A 19087-nucleotide genomic window follows, 5' to 3' on the forward strand; every position below is an offset into this window, starting at 1 on the left:
GCATGAAGACTGTGCCTTTGACCCTTTGAGCTCGGGCAACACCCCTCCAGAGACAGGCATCATCCAGCAAAAGCATACAGTGAAACACGCTTCAAAGTGGCAAACCGTAAACAAGAGGGTGAACCTCACACCATGGTGTTGCATACCAAAGAGCCTTTGAAGTGAAGGCTTAAGAAAAGGACAGAATTAGACAGAAAAAGCAGAACCGAAGGGAGAAAGGATTCCTCAATCTTGGTTTTCTGTGGGCCTCTCTTAAGCTTCCCTTCACAGCAAAGCATTTTGGAATGACACAAGAAGACAAAGGTCACTTGTTACCTTAACAGGGGGTTCACCCCTTAAAGATAGCTTGCTTTTTCCTAATCCTGGATGGCCTTTTACCGTTATAAAGAAGGGGTCTCTCACTTCTTCCTTGATTTATTGTGGACCTTCATGGACTCTAAAAAGAATTAATTGTACCTCTATTGGGAGAGCAGTCCTTTCCAGTCCTCGACAGTGAGGTGAAGATGGAGTGTTCCGAGGCAGAGGCAGGTTCTGATCCCTACCCATAATCTGAGCTGCACTGGCACACAGGACCCTCACTGGAAGTGAAGGACTGCTTGCAGGTACTATCTAGGCCCCCCCGGGTAGGAAAGACCAATCTTGTCCCTAGCACCAGAAAAAGTAGCAGCTTGTTTTCTGCATTCTAGAGCATCACCATCAAACAACTGACTGCGTTCAAGCACCTAGGAACCACCAGGAACCACTGTGCTGCTTTTGGCACATCTTTATACCGCTGTAGCTGCATTCCTCAAACCAGGTCGCTGACACATTGCATCAACTAATCGTGTCCCCCTGTTCTGGTACCAATAAGCAGCTTTTGTGATGAATCTGAGTGTGTCATCACTCCTTTCCCAGGGGTGACCTCTCCCCATGTGGCAAGGAAACGGCACCCGCTACCTGAAGGTGAATGCGGATCATAGGGGGGAGGCGACCCTCAGGGGGGCGGTGTTGTGACATCATTTGATGAGACATGGTAACCTCCCATCTCGTTTGAGGATGCCCCTACCATTCCCCCATGCCCTAATGGCATATTGTCATCCCTCCCCTCACCGGCCCAAGAAAGGCACTGAAAACATGTTCCCAGGTTCTGCACACAAGACAACGACTGACTTGCCCTTCAAGATCGCTAAGAACACTACCAAAATTCACATCCAAGTTATCAGAAACAGACTTCTTTCTATTTCCCCAAGTGTGAAAATATTGTAACGAGGAAGATGAGCAGAGTAATAAGGATCAAAGGAGGCTAAGAGCGCAGGCTGCGCTGTAGTTACAGAAACCTACCTGAAACCAGGGAATTTAAACCAGCGCAACAGCTGATAAAAGGGACGAGGGCTGAAGAACGTTAACTCACTCGGTGGTGACTGAGGAACCGTGGGGCTGGAGTGTTGTCTGTGGAGCAAATCGGCTTTCCGACAAGGGAAAGGAAAGCAAACTCCAGACGAACGTACGGAGCGAGGACACCAGTAGCAGACAGAGTTTCTGGGCGTTCACCGGTACAACACGGCAGCCTCAACCAAACCGAAGGATGGGGAGACATGGAACAGAAAAGCGAGAGCCGCGATAGAACGTGAAGCTGGGTAGCAGAAGCAGCGAGAGAAGGCAGCAAACTGGAAGGCCACCACCGGCTTGCAGCAGGAGAATGGGCATACGCCAGCCGAAGCCAGTGAATCCACCTAACATAAGCAGGGACACCAGGGCGTATCGACAAGCCAGCCAACCCCAAATAAATACAAATAAAGCAAATAAGAAAGAACGAGCAAGTGAAGATTTCCTAAAGAGGTATAACGGAATATACAGAAAAGACTGTCCAGTTTGTGAGTGCATTCAATACACCTACGAGAGAAACCCTGGCAGGATACTATTCCAGGGGGATACAAGGCAGGATAATAAAGATACAAAAGACTATCAAGTCTGTGCAATGCTCACATGAGAAAGCCCTGGCAGGAGAGTATACCAGGCATGCACAAGTTGAACGGTGTGTACTATACAGTACCAAAGAAAGTCCTGAACTGGATATAAAAGGACTAGCAAAAAAGTTGCTAAAATACATCAACGGAAGTGGAAACCTGGCAGAAGAGTACACCAGGTATCGGAGTAAGATACGGACCAACAGCCAAGTTGTTTTGTGTGATTGAGCAATAGAAATGTGAGGAACTGACATTCTTGAAATACAAGGAATAGTGAAGAGAAATCCAGGGGAAGGGAACCGCCCACAGGAACACAGAACTCAGTCCTTCTGGACTGTGTGCTAAGAGTTACCCATTTCCTTTTTGAACATTTGGGGGCTACTAAAGGCCAAAGACATTTTCACTTTACAGTACTTTTTCTTAGATATGATGGCCAGAATAGTGCTTTGGACACAGGACGTTTTGCTTTAGACATTCTGACCTTGGACAGAGTCTTAGTTTTGGTTTTAGGTAGGAAACCCCCCCTTAGAGTAGGGACAGGGAGGATTTTCCCAACACCTTTTATTTTAATAAAAGTCTTTGACCAAAACCATGAATCCACTGTGTCTGCGTCCATCTCATTGCTGGCTCTTCACACTTGCCACTACAGAAACCTTCAAACCGCCCACATTTCAAACAGCACCTCGAACCACCACTATCCTCAGTATCAACCCAAGCTGGACTATCGAACCAACCCTGGTGGCCTCATTTTTTGAACACTGCATTGAACTGCACAGAGCTTCATCTCCAACATAACCGTGATAAGCTGCATCCAAACCTGGTTTGACCTGCGTGCACAACGTTGAGAAGCTTGGTTCGACACTGTGGAACCACCAAGAACAGAGAAAGGTACTACTGAGAGGAACCAGCTCCGTTGGTTCTCTTTTGGGACCTTAGTGACTGATAATCCACCCATTTCAACCTTTGCCAACAAGACTTATCCTTTTTGGTGACATTGTAATGTATTGCCTTTCAACCCCGATACATTACCCACAGTGCTTACATCATTTACATTCTGCATATTATGTGTTCTTTACACTGGGTCAGGATTTTGTAGTGTTTTTATAGACCATTATTATTGCTTATGATGTGTTTCATATACATATTTTTATAGAACCTTGTTGGGACAGTCATTTATCTTTTACTGTTTTATTATTGCTGCTTGGGTCGCAATTGTGATCACATTCACTTCCCTCTTCCGACTGCAGCATGCCTTTGGTCCACGTTACACAAAAGGTGTGGAGGTATATCTTTTGAGTGTGCCTGTTTAACCTTCATGATTGTGATCACTGTTGGTTTGCAGTAATGTGGGGGCGGAATAGACATTTCAGTCATTACTCATCCTTCTACTCCAGCAGGGCAGTATTTCATCCGTCACAAACATGTGATGAATCACAGAGCTACATCTCATCTCCCCAGGGCGAGTGAGTGAGGCTAGGGAGGTGAGTCTGCTCTGAAAAACCCTCCCTAGTGGTTGAGGCAACTGGGAGCTCACCGGGAGAGACTCCCCCTTTGGTATGAAGGACTCCTGGTTTTATGAGGAACCTCCTATGCCAACTACAATAGCTGCATACATGGAACTACCTGTGAAAGCAAATAAAGTGTCTTCGCCAGAACCCGTGCGGAGCAGGAACCCGATGAGGACCCAAGAAGCGAGAAAAGCGAGAAATCAATCCCAAGGGAGAGCCGAGCCCCGCCGCCGTCACCAGCACAGAAGGAGGTACCGGGAGAACAGAGAAGTAGGAGGCCACGAGACACCATCATAGATCTGAAGAAACCCTTCCCAGGACGAGAACATAGAACTCAAATTGTGTAATTGGAGTTGTGAAACAATAACGAGTAACCTGGCCAAGGAGGAGGGCTAATATATGAAAGGAGAAACTCGTCCCAGTCCACAGGACAAGATATCAAGCAGGAAACCAATTAAGGTAAGAAGTGAAAAGCCTAGAAAAGAGAGCGTTAAGCAGCGAAGGTGGGGAACTATCAGAGACTGGAAACAAGTTCCCTAGGAGGAAAGGAAGAAACCACCTTCCTTTCAAATTCAAGATTGAAGGAAGGTTAACGCATAATCATATACGAGAAAAAGGATATAAAATGCCTGAATGAGCAAGCTAACCAAAGAGACAGTGTAAAACAGAGCAGTTATCACAATTGACCTGTTAGGGAGAATTCTCAAATGTGCTAATTCCTCTCTACCTTCGAGACCTGCAGCAACTTTGCTGTATTTTAGGACTTTTAATGTTTTAACCTGGAGAGAGCAAGACCCTTTTTCCTACTCTCTCATGTATTTTTAATGTGATTTGAACTCTGTTTCTTTGTTAAGTATGGAGTCTGACAAACTCCACAGGCAGCATCTTTGCATTGTGTCACACAGCACCTTCAGTGCAGTGGTACAGGGAAGTCTTTCAGATTTTCCAAAGGTTGAAATACATTCTCTTGGATAAACTACTGTTTCCAAGAGCAGTGAAGTGAAATTCTAGAACCAGCACACACTATCTTACAATAGGGTGCTGGAGTGGTTACTTAGTATCCCCCTTTGTCTAGTTTCTCATGTAACATTTTTATGTTACCCTTTCCTCGATGAATGGCTGGTGGCAGTGGTTTACTTTATATACCATGGTGTGCTTTTACTGTGGGCTGTATTCGCAGCTGCAATAAAGCACCAAAGGGTGCCATTTTTCTCAAAATGGCCCGGTCTTCTTTTTCCGCCATTTCTTTGTGGAAAGGTCCTTCTTGAGATTTACTCTGCGCGCCACTCCAGGTTTGGTCCCTTTGTTAGTTTTGTCTTTGGCGGGATTCATGAGTTAAGCCCGCCTCTGGCTCCAGGGTGCCTGGTGGGGACAGGAAGCAAGGGAGGTGCCCGAATCTCTCTGAGCTTAGTCTCCTAGGAGACAGGAATGCACTCCTATGTAATTGGCCGGCTGGCTGCCCGGCAAGGACAGCCACCCTGCTAGGTGACTGACAGCTAGGCTGGAATGAATGCGAGAAACCTGAATAAAAGGCGAGGCTTTTTAGATTGGAAGGCAGTCAACCACTGGACGAAGGAATCCGAAGAAGAACTTGGAAGAGACGCCTGCTGGACTGTTGGTTTGCCCGGTGAAGCCCTGCTGATGTGCTGAAGCTCCGAATTCATCTCAATTAGAGAAGCCCAGCAAGGACGACTTCTCCCCTTGGGTTGGTGGGACCAATCAACTCCAAAGTAAGCCACCTGGACATCCTCTCGAAGCTGGTTCTATTTCCGCTTCAGTTGCTGCTGAAACCGAAGAATCAGAGAGAGGAACACCAGATCATGTGCGTTGCTTTTAAGTTGGCCAAGAGCTCCAGGAAGATCCTCCAGACTCCCAGGCAGCAGGACTGACCGAGCCTGAGCCACATAAACAGAGTGCTGGACCCCAGATGCAAGGAAAGCCCATCTCGACAGCGAAGAATCTGCAGCAGTGCTATTTTCTGAGACGCAAGGAGCTGAATCCGCGAAGTGCCATAGAATAGAAGTTGGTCCTTTTTGGTCACCGACCACCCCGTTGCAGTGCAGGAGTCCTCCAGACTTCCTCCCTCTTTTCCCCACTACTGAGGCCCAGGAACACAGAATCTGCGGTGCTGCACAGAAGCAGAAGCCAGCTGGAACAGTTTTTCGTCTAACCAAAGGTACTGTAAAGTCTAAGAGAATTTACCTCTTGTTATGTAACCTCACTTGTTCTCTGTTGAGACTGGTCTTGGATGCTTCTGTAGAGTTGCTAAAAGCTTCTTTACCTCACAAGCCTAATCAGCTGAGCCCCGATTTGTTTTCTTCTTTTCTACAAAGACTTCTAAAACATTGTGCAAGACTTACCTACCTGCAAGAATTGCTTTAGCTCACATAGACTTTTGTCCAATTGACTTTGGCCAGGCTCCCTGAATGGCTCTTCTTCCCTCTGTGTGTTTGGTCTTCCTTCCAGGAAGGGGTTATCTTACTTTGCATTGGGGGTTATCAAAAGTACTTACCTGCTTCAGAATATTTGTGAGATATGTTTTGTTCTCATAACCTTTTTCTTTGACATACTCCTAAGTATTGCTCTAAATGATTAATGTCCACAGTGTCCTAGCTATTTAAGTCACCTGAGGGTGTAGGAGGTGTCTATGTGCCATCCCAAATGGGTACTTACTGATTTAGAGAAATTAAGAGTGTGTATTTTGGAGTGTATTTGTGTGTTACTATTATATTGCCCCTTCTGAAGAAGGCTTACTCAAACTGACTGTTAAATAAATGAATAAATGAATAATAGTTTAATCAAGAAACCTTGTGTGTAAGAGTTTATTTGAATGCTTGTCATTGTGAATCTCTGTAACTCCCCTACTGCCCACAATGGCCCCTCTTGAGACAAGCCTGGCTGGTCAACACGCTACCAATCTGTGTAGTACAGACTTATACCAAAAGTTGGGTTCCTACTGCCAGGAGGTCAGGGTTGTTGTAGTGCACCCAAAGGGTACTGCATACAATCTTGCCTCACAGGACCACAGAAACTACAAAACATGAGTAATTTTGAAGAGCTACAAGAATTTCTCTCAAAGACTATCCAAGGAAATGATATCAAGAAATATCTGTAGCACAGAGAAAATCTATAAATACAGAGACTATCAAAGGAACTGAAGAGACCTGGTGAAGACAATACATTCCCTTGGTCTATTTAAGTTAGTTAAATCTAGTGGTAGGGTCACATCGGGTTAGTTTGGTTGGAGGACATATTTACTTCGACTTCCCGACTACTGACGAGCACCTTCATTTTCTTTGGGTAGGCAGGGTATTTATTCTAGTAATCGAGAAGGGTAGTCCTACTTTTCATTATATAGTTTGAATTATGTCTTCCGAGTGTCCGTCTCCTTCTTCAGACCCACCACACATGCTAATGCAGACAGATTCAGTGATTCAGTGAATTAGCAGCTGGTCAAAGAAAGCTCCCCTACTACTGGAGTATCAATGTGTAATCATCTACTTGCAAAACTTTGACACACACGTTTTAGGCCATCACATGTCTCTGCGGTTTGCAGTATGCGGGCGAAAGCCACAAGACCAGCTCTATAGTGGGCCACGGATCATAAATCTGATATTTGAATGGCTGTCATTAGTTGGATTTAAGGCATTTCAACCTGTGCAGCAACTCAGTGGCACAAGTACATCTTATAATACTAAAACGCATATAACCACAAATGTTCACAAAGGTGGCCTTGGATCCAGAGGGTGTCACCTTTCCCTGATTTCTTAAATAGGATGCCAAAAGTTCCCCTTTAATTAATAGTGCCTTTGTGTCTTCACTGGACTCTAACAGTTCTTGTTTAAACCACAAGTTTTGCAACAGTGTTTCTGTAAGATTTCCTTTAACTCTGCAGATTACCTGGTGTACTCCCCTGCCAGGAATAGTCATTCAATCTCAACCACGTGGCTGTCAGGATTTCTTTCATAGGGCCTTTCAGATCACCTGGTATTCTCTCCCATCAGGAATCTTTACATAACTTCAACTGCTGTGTGTATTCGCCTGCCAGGACTTCTCTTAATTGGTTCACAGTTCCTTGATTATACCACAATGGCCTATACCATGAGGTATTTGGTATATCTGCCCAAGGTAACACTTGTACAAACTTCACCCCCACACTGGCATCTCATGCATCTGTACTGGATTGGGGTTTGTCTTTATACTATGCCTTGTCTGCAATTCAAACATTCTTCTTATTGGGTGTTGAATTAGTACTTTGCCTGTACTGAATTCAAACCACCCGATGCTCATTTCAGTGTTAGCAACCTCATATTTATCAAACACTTACAGGCGCGCTTGTTGGAACTCCCTGGGGTCCGCAGCTGCAATGCTGTTTCCGGTTCCAATGAAAGCCAATGAATGCAACTGGTGGGGCAAGCTCACAATTACTTTCAGTCTGGTAAGTACTTTGTTGCTAAAATGAATGTTTGATATGGATTTGTGATGGAAAATTAAAACAGGGAAAGCTCATTAATTACATTTTATATTTGTGTTGATAACCGCTCCAAAATATAGCAGGGATTTAATCTAAAACGTCATAATACAGAGCCATGTGGTCATTAACTGTTCGAATATACAAATGAATAAACTACACACAGTATGCAAAAAATATTGGTCTTTAAATGGAATGATTCTTTGAGATCAGTTTCTTGTACTAAGTTAAATGTGAGTGTTGGATTGGAGCAGATGTATATATTCAGTCCATGTCTTTTGTTGAAAGCTTAATTATTACAGTAAGCAAATGTTATTAGCTGATAATGCCATTCTTCTATCCTGGTCAGATATCTGTGCCACAAAAGCAAGCAAACATGGAGAACATAAACTTCCGAACAACGTCAATGTTTAGTTTGAAATGCTGGTACTCAGTGTTTTCAAAAAACATTTTCAAAGCCCAATTTAGAAAGACCAATCTGACTGCACAGAGCAGTATTTCTAAATCTAACGGTCACGCTCCTGTCACACTATAGTGTGCGCAGGGGCTGAAAGGATGCGGCCGAGAAGCACAGAGGAAGACGGAATTGAGATAAGTGTGTGTGTCTGCTTGCGTGTATGTTGAGAGGTAGTGTTTGAAGTGTATGGGGAGGGGGCTAGGGAGAAGGGGTGTATGTATTGGTGTGTTAGCGGGAGGAGGGCTTAAGGACTCAAGACCTAGGCTATCGCATCGCCCCTCGCCCCACCTGACTCGCTAGACGCTGCCCCTCTCCTCCCCAACAACTGGCACAGCTGTACCCCTCCTATGTGCCCCTCTGTATCCCACTGCGATGTATATCTGTTCTGTTACCTCTGTAAAGCGCTCTGTTAAGTGTATGTATTGTTGTATACCTCTGTAAAGCGCTCTGTTAAGTGTATGTATTGTTGTATACCTCTGTAAAGTACTCCGTTACTTCTCGAAGCCAGGTCTGCACTCAAATACAATAATAATAAGGGCAGTTATGGGGGTTTGGGCATCAAATCCCCCTGACCCCCCCAACTCCCTGATTTAAGGAGGGAGTGGGGGTGGGGAAGGTTGAAAAGTGCTTTTGGGCGAAATAAAAGTGTCTTTTGTGTGCAGCCTTTAATATTCGACAGTATCACTTAGAACTGAAATATATCCAATGAAAACACTAACCGCAATAATGTCAACATTAATAATACGGCAATAGTGAGAAAATCCACACAAGAAAATACCCTCTTCCACCCCCAAAACAAGTTAGTAATGGCATCCGAAGCCCACTTTCTACATAATCTTTGTGTGGAGTAAATAACTATTCTAGCTCCTATCCGTGCATATTCGGGGAGAAGTTATGCTTGGTGGTCTAAACCTCTCAGAAGGAATCAATAATGGCCTGGCAACATTATTGCTGGCAAATTTTTCCAGAGATATTTTTATTGATACCCTTAAAAAAAAAAAAGAAGATTTTAAAGAACCCCCAACCCCTCGAAAAAGAACAAACATCTACTTTTTACCAATGGCACATTCAGAACTGGGGTTGGTAATACGAAGCAACATAGGACAGACAAAGCATTCAAGATCTCAAAATGGTGCTGACTTTACCTGTACGTCCAAGATACAGGAGAGTTGTTGACAGACAAAGGTTTTCTGCTGATGAGGAGGTCAAGGTCTGCTGGTTCTCTCCAGTCATAATATCGATCACATACCAAATGTCCTGTTTTTTACCTAAAATGAAAAAACACAATCGTGTGTCAATTGTGCCTGGAATTAGACAGATGAAAACATTTTCCAAGAAGAAAATGAATGCAAAAATAAAAAGCCCCATCTCCTGCAGTTGGAACAACGGAACAAAGCAGCAGAGGCAGAAAGAGCAAACAATATGAAAAGATGCATTGCTATTAACCATAAAGTTAAGTCTTAACTTATGAAGACACACTATGAAAGTTCATTCGTTTATTTGAAGAACAGGGATGTCAATTTCGATCCGAAATGTCTTGCAATATACTTCTACAGATGGCGGAAGCATTCCCACAATGGGTGCCTGTACAATAGCATAAAGATGAAAACAAATAGTGAGCCAATTTATGTCTGTAAAAAAATTAGCATATATATCAGGGACACAACAAAGTGTATATAACTAAACAGGCGACTTACAAAGGGTGACATTAACCTAAAGTGGCAAGTGCTTCAAACTAAAGAAAGGTACTAATTAAATATATAAAATTACAGTAAGCGTCACTGGAATCAGTGGTGGGGTCCGGTAGGAAGGAGGCGAGAGCTCCCGCTTTAGCAAGTAAGTGAAGTTTAAGATGAGTTTCGAAGAGATCCATAGTTGGGGCCCCAAAGCACGTGGAGGGGTGTGCTCCTTGGAATCCTCAGAGCAAGCCTAACCCACCAATAGACTTAATCCTTCGTTACAGGCTTACTGCAGTAGCTTCAACAAAAAACCACAAATAGCTGAAAACCTGTGTTCTCTCTTGCTAAGCAAGAACCTCCCACACATCTGGGAACGGCCCCTTGATCCTGAACCCTTGAACCCAATTAATGAGTTGCCTCTCCGTTGACTGCTGACTCTCAAATGTAGGCTTCCTCTCCAGCTGCCCCACAGTCACAAATCAAGCTGTTTGTTTGCTTAGTCCCTAATCTACGTGCAGCTGCATTTATTGTTGAATCTCACATATAAGGAGCATTTCTCAATTTATCTAGGTACCCAAATTTGAACATTTCATCACTGGCTGTTGTGTTTAAAACCTAGGTGTCACTGCTTTTACTGAGTACCAATTTTAGGAGTTTCTCCTTTCTCATCTAGGTACCCCAAGTTTGAGCATTTTATCACTAACTGCTGTGTTTTGGACCTAGTTCCCACCCTCAGATTGTGGGATGTTTTTACCCATACATCCGAGCCCTACCTCAAAAACTGTACAGTACTGACATGGAAAACATCATGATGGCCAGAGCTTCCCAGAAAATGCACAGGGAAATGCATGAAGAATAGGCTGCCACTCATTTTTGCCGATGTTATGGGCACAGAAGGGCACTGCCTAAAACCACCATTGGACTACCCACACAGTAGCCTGAAACCATTGGGAATGGCAATGCTAATTGCCAAAAGCAACCTAGAATTGTGGGTAATTCATTTTCTTAAATCCCAAAAATGGGTGCATTACCAGTACTCACCACTATCAGAAAGCCAGCGTTTTAAAACAACACCAGACTTTTTTCTTTTTCGTGTAAAACTGAATAAATGAACCCAAAGCAGACTTACTGAGAGGTGGATCCAATGTAAAGTTATATTCTCAAGTGACTTGAAGGTTTATACAAGACTGGCTGAGCTGTGGATTTCAGCAGTTTAAGTAAATTTGGACTGAAAGACACTAAAAACCTAAATGTTTAAAAGAAATGAGTGACCTACTTTTGAGTGTCACATAGGTTGCAATTGTTTAAATGTCATAGTTTTAAACTTAGAATCAGCATTCTAGCTGCATATGTAAAATTGTTAGTTGTATTTGAATGCAGAAAACTGGGTAACTAAAAGTGACATTAGCTGGGGCCTGGCTTAAAGAACTGAATTCTGCCCACCAGCTACCCCCGACAGGAGTTGAGACTTGCACAACTGCTGTGTTCCCAGGCCTAGCTGCCTTTTTGCTGCTCCCACCAAAAGGGATCTGACACTTCTCTGATTGAATTACCAAGGGACTGCTAAAGACTAAACATAGGACCCAGGCAGAGGGTTTATTGAAGTGGCCATAAATGGCTTCCTCTTGAACAATGAGCCTTCCAGGGCCCAGGCAGATGGTTTATTGCAGGGGGCCGTAAAAGTGGCTTCCTCCTGGAAGAAAAGGGGAGGAGCACTGCCTGTGAGAGCAAGCTGGCTTGGCAGAACTGGAAAAAACAGAAATTCAACCTTGTGCTGGGAGGAAACCACACCCCTTTGGAGCCAGAATATGGTTTTAGAAAAAGATGAATAACTCATAGTACGGACTTGTCATAATTATTTAAATGATACCATAATTCTTGTGATTTTTCTGCCCACATTTTAAGATGTTTTTAGAACCGGTGGCATGATCTGGGGGCAAACTAGCAGTTAAGAGGGTATTACTTAAAATGTATGCATGTTAAAAGTCTGATACTTCATCAATTAATGCCTGCATGCCTTGCACACATTTGGGTAAATTTGAGTAAGAATCTGATATTGGTAACCTGACCAAAAAGTGAAATATGTTGCCATTTCTGAATGCAAGCTCCCAGGAAGAGCAGATGTGGACAGGGTATACCTTCTGTGATATGTGATGGGTGCATGTAATTTTAAACAAATGTGTACCTGTGCAAATATGTCTTTTGGGTCAAAATATAGATTGTGTGTAATTTGACAGGGGTGGGTTCTCTGTACCATAAACAGACCTCATCATGATGACACTTCATTTCATTCCCCCAATCAAGGGGAAGAGGATGAAGTGGCCAATGACAAGTGGAGAGGGGTAGGGCCTAGGAAGCTAGCCTCTCCACCCATTTTCAAAACACATAAAAGCAGACAGTCAGGACAGATAGAGACATTCAATTCCATTTGCTGCGGAGCATGCTGCCGGACCATACCACATCCAGAGATCCAGACTTCAAATTCATCAATCTCCAGAGAAAGCTGTGCAGAAAGATCCAGAAGCAGTGCTGTACCCAGAGAGAGCAGAGCTGACCCAGACCACTGTTAGCAGAACCAGAGAGCTGACCCAGATCACTGTGAAGTGCCGAGACCAGACCAGAGTCCAGTCTAAAACCTGACCAGATCCGGGGCGAGGCCCATTCTATTTCTAAATATATTGTGAGTACCTAGCAGAACTGTGCAGAACCAATCTCTTAGTTAAAATAATATAATTCAATCTATTTTAATCTAACCAGAACTGTCACCTGTCACCTGTCATTTTGCAAAACTGTCACCTGTCATTTCTAGCTGCTAGCTGTCACTTGTCACTTTGAACTTTTAAAATTTCAAATCTAAAAAACGACCTTTACCATATCGCTCATATCTCCGTGACCGTTTGTCTTAGAGACTGAAAGCTGGGAATCTTGGCTTTTCAACAAACCTAGAACCGCTTTCCTATTCCATACACTATTGCCGCAATCGCGAAAAAAGCACTCGCGAATTTTGCAGCGATTTGCAAATTTCTCCACGTGTGAAAACAGCAGTTTCCTTGCTAAAAATGTGTTTGCCTCTTAGGAACCATCCCTGAATCATTGCTAGAGTGAGCCTGGACTAATATTAACTAGATACTACTCACCCTGAACCTCTAGAGGGAATTAAAATCATTTTAGCATATTTTTCACTTCATTGCCAGCACATATAAAAGCATTTTGGGCCTGTGTTTCAAACTTCTGTAGTCTAAGCTTGCTGGGGTGAACTGAATTACATTTGATTGCATTTCTGAGAACTGTGTGCTCTCCTTCCATTTCCTTGCATTGCATAAAGGGGGCAGGGGATTGCCAGAGAAAAGTGATTACATTGTTTTGTTGAAATCATAGAGTATTTTCTGTATTGCATTTTCATTCAACATTACATCCAGCTGAACCCTATAAAGCATTCTCTACCACATTATTCTTCTGTCCCTATTTACCAGTGTTGCTATCTTATCCATCCTATAACCACTCATCATTGATTATAAAGAAGTGTGCTAGTGCCTGACTATCCATTATTGATTACTGCTCAGATTAAGTGTGAGATTCAATTATTAATTTATTATAAAGTGTGATATATATATCTATTGTTTAAATTATCAAATAAACCTTTTAAACTTGCAAAACAGAACTACTTCTTGGCTCAGTGGGATTCCAAGAGAGGGGTGTTATATAGGGGTAGTCATCCAGAACGCATGAACTGGACATAAAGATATATCAATAAGGGTTTCCATTCAGTATCCCAGACTAGGCATTGACTTAGCTGTAGTGTTGAATTGAATCCTCTTACAAGATGCCCCAGGCCCCCACCAACCCACCCACCATCGAGCCAGATCCCAACGCAATCATCACACACTCGAACCAGACACACCAGCCACCAAGATCACCACCTCTCGCACCATTTTCCCCATCCAAAAGTACCACACTTACCAAGTATCACCCAATTGCACACTGCCACCCACACCTCACACCTCACACCTCACACCTCCCCGCTCACATACAATTCCACCCTCCTTCCTGGTTCATCTTACACGCCACAAGACAGACAGACAACCCCCCCCCCCCCAACGGCACCATGATTCACCACACACCCTCCAACTCACAGAGGAGCTCTTGGGCCAACAAGACACGCCCACCTCCTAACCCACCCCTCATGCCCCCCCATCTACCTCAGACCCTGCACTCATCTAAAATCCTTCCTTACCACGCAACTTTCCAGATCACAAACAACCTCTGAGGGCCCACCCTCAAACTCTCAGAACAGAGGTGCACTTGGGTATTCCCAGAAATAAAGGAACCCTGCTCCGCTCTCAGCAACATCCACCCTCCCACCTCCCCAGCCCACCCTCACAGGCGGGAGGTTGTCTCCGACCCTCAGCCTCTCACTGGCCAGCGTCCAACTCGTCGACCAGAAGAGCCCTCTGGTGCTCCAATAAACATTGCCACACTGCCAACACAACCCTTGCGCCTACTTTCCGGGACACACCCAGCACCTCTCACCCCGCTCCTGTCCCTCGCCCCCTCAGCCTGAAACCGAGGGACCACCTTGTATCACTCTCCATCTATCTCCAATACCACGAGAGGGAAGTGGTAGGCAGGGGTGACAGAAGAGGCATGGTAGTGGAGCTAGGAAAGGAGAGGAATGTCCAACGATGAAGGGCTGGCGAGGCATGTAGAGAAGAGCGTGAGGGGCGGCCTCTACCCTCCCCCCCCCCCCCCCCCCCGAGTATTGTGCGTTTCGGTGCCGACTTTAGGCCAAACGGCAGGGCCTTGAACAGTTAATGGCACCCTTGAATGACAAAACACAGGATTTTCCAGTGTTTGCGATGAATGGGTATGTGGAAGTTAAGTATCGTCCAAGTCGAGGGTCACCAGAAAAAAGTCCTTCCTCCAGTTGGCCGAGCACGTGCTGCAACAAGACCATATGGAACTTTTGAGATTTGAGGAACTTGTTGAGGCATCGCAAGTCTAGAATGGGCCTTCACCCTTGCGACTTCTTCCTTACCAGAAAGTATCTAGATTACACTTCGAAGACCCGGAGGCGCTGAGGGATTGGTTCTATTGCCCCTTTGCTTACCATGGCTTGAACCTCCTTTAGCAGCTGAGTCACATGCTATTCGTGTTGTGGGGTGGCAGAAATGTGAGGGTATTTGTCCTGGCATTCCAGAGTGTTCCCCTGCTGAAGGACATCGAGCACCCATTTGTCTGTGGAGATCTTGCGCCACTGATTGACTAATTACGATAACCGGCATCCCACTGGGGTGCAGTAGTGGAGGCGCGTGTCCTGGGCCAGTTCAGGCCTGCTTCAGCGTCTGGTGGTTGATGACGCTGGTTGCCACTTTCGGAAGCCTGGGACATCCCCTATAAGCATCCTGGATGGTTGAACGTGAGGGTTGGCGATAGGGGAGGTGAACCCCTCAGAAGACAGACTTTCCCTATAAAGGAGCAAAAGGACGGACTCCTCTGCTGGAGAGTGCCCAGAGAAGGTGCAGTCTCTGTGTCCATTTGAATGGCCTGAAGAGTCTTGTTGAACACCTTTTCCAGAGAGGTTGTCACCATCGAGGAGCATGGCGACCACCTTTGTTTGCACATCCGTGAGGAAGTTGGTGGCCTTGATCAACCATGCCGCCAGAGGGCCACTCCATTGTCCATCTGGCAAGAGTCTGAATCAGCGACTGATCGAATGGTCGGAAACTACCTCAACTTCCTGTTACAGAGCCAAGGCTTTGTCCTTCTTGTCCTCCAGAAGGAAGTCAAGGATGGACCCAAACTTGCAACATAACTCCCTGTCATACATCGAGAGAATGGCTAGGGTGCTGGCAGACTTGATTGTAGACAGGGCCATATTAATGAGGCACTTCCCACTTGCATCCAGCTTCTTACCCTCATAATCCAGAGGAACCATAGATGAGGAAGTCTGTTTGGATGACCTCTTCCTAGCCGGGGCCTAGACCGAGTCCGATGATGGCAGAGTGTGGCCCCCAGTACTTCTTTCCCAAGTGGTCCCTTTTCGCAGGAGTGGTGTTGGGGTCTTCATGACCAACAGGCCATCCTCCCAAATGTCATCGAACAGGGGGACCGAAAATATGGTCCTCTTGGAAGACTCTAGTTGTTCGAAAAGGAAACCTTCCTTTTTCTTTTCCTCAGGCACGAGGTTGCATAGCGTCGCCGCCCTGGAGAATGTGGAATGGAACAACCCGATCTTGGCCAGCAGAGGACCCTGACGGGCACTTCGATGTCAGGGGGTTCCCCATCAGCGAAAAGAGGCATCAAACTAATCGCTGTGAGAACTGGTTACGATGCTATCCATTATCTGTGTCAGTCTGAGCTGCTTCCTCCAACACAGGGGGTGGTGCAACTGGCAACGGCCGAGGGGTAACAGGTGGCGGATGAGACGGTGTCAGCAGATCTTGAGGAGGCCTTGGAGGACTCCTTACTGGAGCAGGAATGGGAACAGCGCGGGGATGCTGCTGGATTTCAGCCACCAGTGTGTGCAAGGCTAATGTCCAAAGACATTGCACTTGGTGCAGGAGCAGATGCTGGGCTCAGTGCAGGAGCAGGTACTGGGCCTTAAATTGAAGGGCTTGAATACCGAAATTGCTGGCGAGATGCGCCCCTTGCTGAGGTACTGGCACAATGAGGTCATGCTCCCCCTTGACCACCCTCCTGGTCAGAGAAAAAAAACTCTGGCAGATACGCCCTTGAACTGATGTATTGTGCTTGCGACATCCTGAGTGGTCCGAGAGGGGCCAGGGTGAAAAGCGTTGTGGCCTTGGTGGGTCTTCGCAGGAAATCCTGAGCTGGAGGCATTTCCTTCACCCAATCAGAGTCTTTGGTAAAAGAGGCAATGACTGGAGCCTGCAGACCAGAAAGGCACCGTCATTGATGGGATTGTCGTCGGTACCGCTGATGGAGGTCTAGGCGGTAAGGATACTCTGGCCGTGGTAACCATCATAGTGACAACAGTGATGGCCGTGGACAAGCCCCTTGGTGGGATTGAAGCAGTTGATTGAAGACCAGTCTTTGTAGACAAGGTACTTGTAGACAGGGCAACAGTCCTAATAGATGAGGTCGTCGACAACTGTGGAGCCGCTGACTGGTCCCTTGGACGTCTTGCCTTTTAATGAGGTTTTGCGTTTCTCTGGCATCAGCGATTTCCTCACAAACATAACCTACCCGTTGGACAGTAGGCTAACCGTCAATGAGCCGGTGATGGCAACCGGTCTCTCTCAGATCTGGGTGAAGATGACATTTGAGCGTGGGACGATTTCACCTTCTTTGGGCTCTTCACCAGGGAAGCATCCTCGAAGGACCTCAACCTCTTTGTCAGAGGGAGCACGCTCTTTGGACCAGTCGGCCCTGGAAGAGACAGGACTACGCCCAAATGTTGCATCAGAGGCCTTCCCTTCCTCAATCCACGTCGCGGTCCTTCCATATCTTGGAGGCAAAGACCTGGCATATGGAACATCCATCCGCACTATGGTTGGGATGTAGGCAGTAGATGCACCTAAGGTGCGGCTCTTTAATGAAGATGTTCTTCAGGCTGCAGTTTTCACAGGCCCTAAAGAGACTTGTGTCTTGGGGAACCTCTGCGTATCTTTGTAGCTTTTTCCCCCAACGTGTCCAACAAGGGACATTTTGGCTTACTGTTCGATTTAAGGTAGAACAAGCCTCGGCGGATTTGCACCGCGTGATACCAAGCCCAATTACAGTCTCACAAAAGCTTTGGGAGTCTCTGGTGGGAGTTTAAGTATCTTCCTCCAAAAGTGGCCCTCCAAGATCCCCAGCCAAGACAAATCTACCATTGCTAAGGCTTCAAGTTCATAAAAGATTGCTGGTGTGAAACATTGCTTGTAAAGTTTCAATATGCCCTCTAGTGTATATCCTGTAGAGTCCCTGGCAAATGGATTAATGATGTATGTTAGTTCTCTATCCTGCCCACGATGATCAAGTCGTAGGTACCTCTTGCTGATATGGATTCCATTCCCAGACTCACGTATTCTAGGGTACCTACTTCGAAGCCGAATTTTACCCGGTTTATTTTCCCCCTGGTTTATTCATATTGACCATGAGAATTTATTTTCGGCGAATTCCAATAAAGCCCTAAATTTCTCGCCCCACTGACAGTTCTATCCATTAGTACCACGTCATCAGCATAAAGGGCACTAGTGACTAAGGCCGAGCCCACTTTTACTGACCATTCAGAGCATGGGCTAATCATTGCAGGGAGGTCTGACATATATAGGATATATAAAAGGGGGGCTAACACACAACTTTATTTGACCCCCCCCCCGTCTATAACCACTTAATCCGACATGGAGCCTTCATCAAACAGGCAAACTCTCACCGTCGTGTTAGTGTGCAGGTGGATATTTATCTCCACCAACCAATCTGGGCAACCCAATTTTCACCGTTTTCTCCAAAGCTTGTCCCGGTTTACTGAATCAAAGGCCGCTTTGAAGTCAACAAAGATCAAGTACAATACAAGCGAACCCCTTCTAGTAGATTCTGCAATCATTTGACCAAGCTGTCTGATATTATGTGTGGTCCTTGATCCCGGGCGAAAAAAGCCAGTTTTGTTATATGCAAAATATTACAGTTTTCTGCCCATTTTTGCCTGGATGAATGAGGCAAATAACTCGCCTGTTAAGTCTTATAATGAAAGCAGGTGGTAATTGTTGTGCTCCACTCTGTCTCCCTTCTTATGGACTGGCAGCATCACTGCACTTTGCAAGGAGGGCGGAACCTCCTTTAGCTTATATACCTTGTTGAATAGAATTTTAAGAATTCCCGCCCATTCCACTGGATTTACTTTTAAAACTGCATTGGAAAGCTGGTTTGGTCCCGGGGTATGAGAGCCCTTAAGTTTTACTTTGGCTGTATTGATGTCTGCCATCGTAACATACAGGGGCCAACTGACATTTGTCTTATTCTCCGAGATGTGGGTTTAGTTGTACATATTTATTTTTAAGGAAAGTTGTCAATTTCCACGCCGG

At 45.4% G+C, this 19087-nt stretch overlaps 1 protein-coding gene across 1 annotated transcript in view; it reads right to left on the bottom strand.

Annotated features, from left to right (window-relative positions):
* Positions 1-19087, bottom strand: part of ERN1 (endoplasmic reticulum to nucleus signaling 1) — a 749808-nt gene that overhangs the window by 407752 nt on the left and 322969 nt on the right. Inside the window, exon 6 of the mRNA XM_069654991.1 lies at positions 9528-9650. Within this exon, the coding sequence (XP_069511092.1) occupies positions 9528-9650 (123 nt within the window). The remainder of the gene's footprint in view (positions 1-9527; positions 9651-19087) is intronic.

This window comes from Ambystoma mexicanum, chromosome 3q, assembly GCF_040938575.1.
Source record: "Ambystoma mexicanum isolate Mex_15411 chromosome 3q, UKY_AmexF1_1, whole genome shotgun sequence".
NCBI lineage: Eukaryota > Metazoa > Chordata > Amphibia > Caudata > Ambystomatidae > Ambystoma > Ambystoma mexicanum.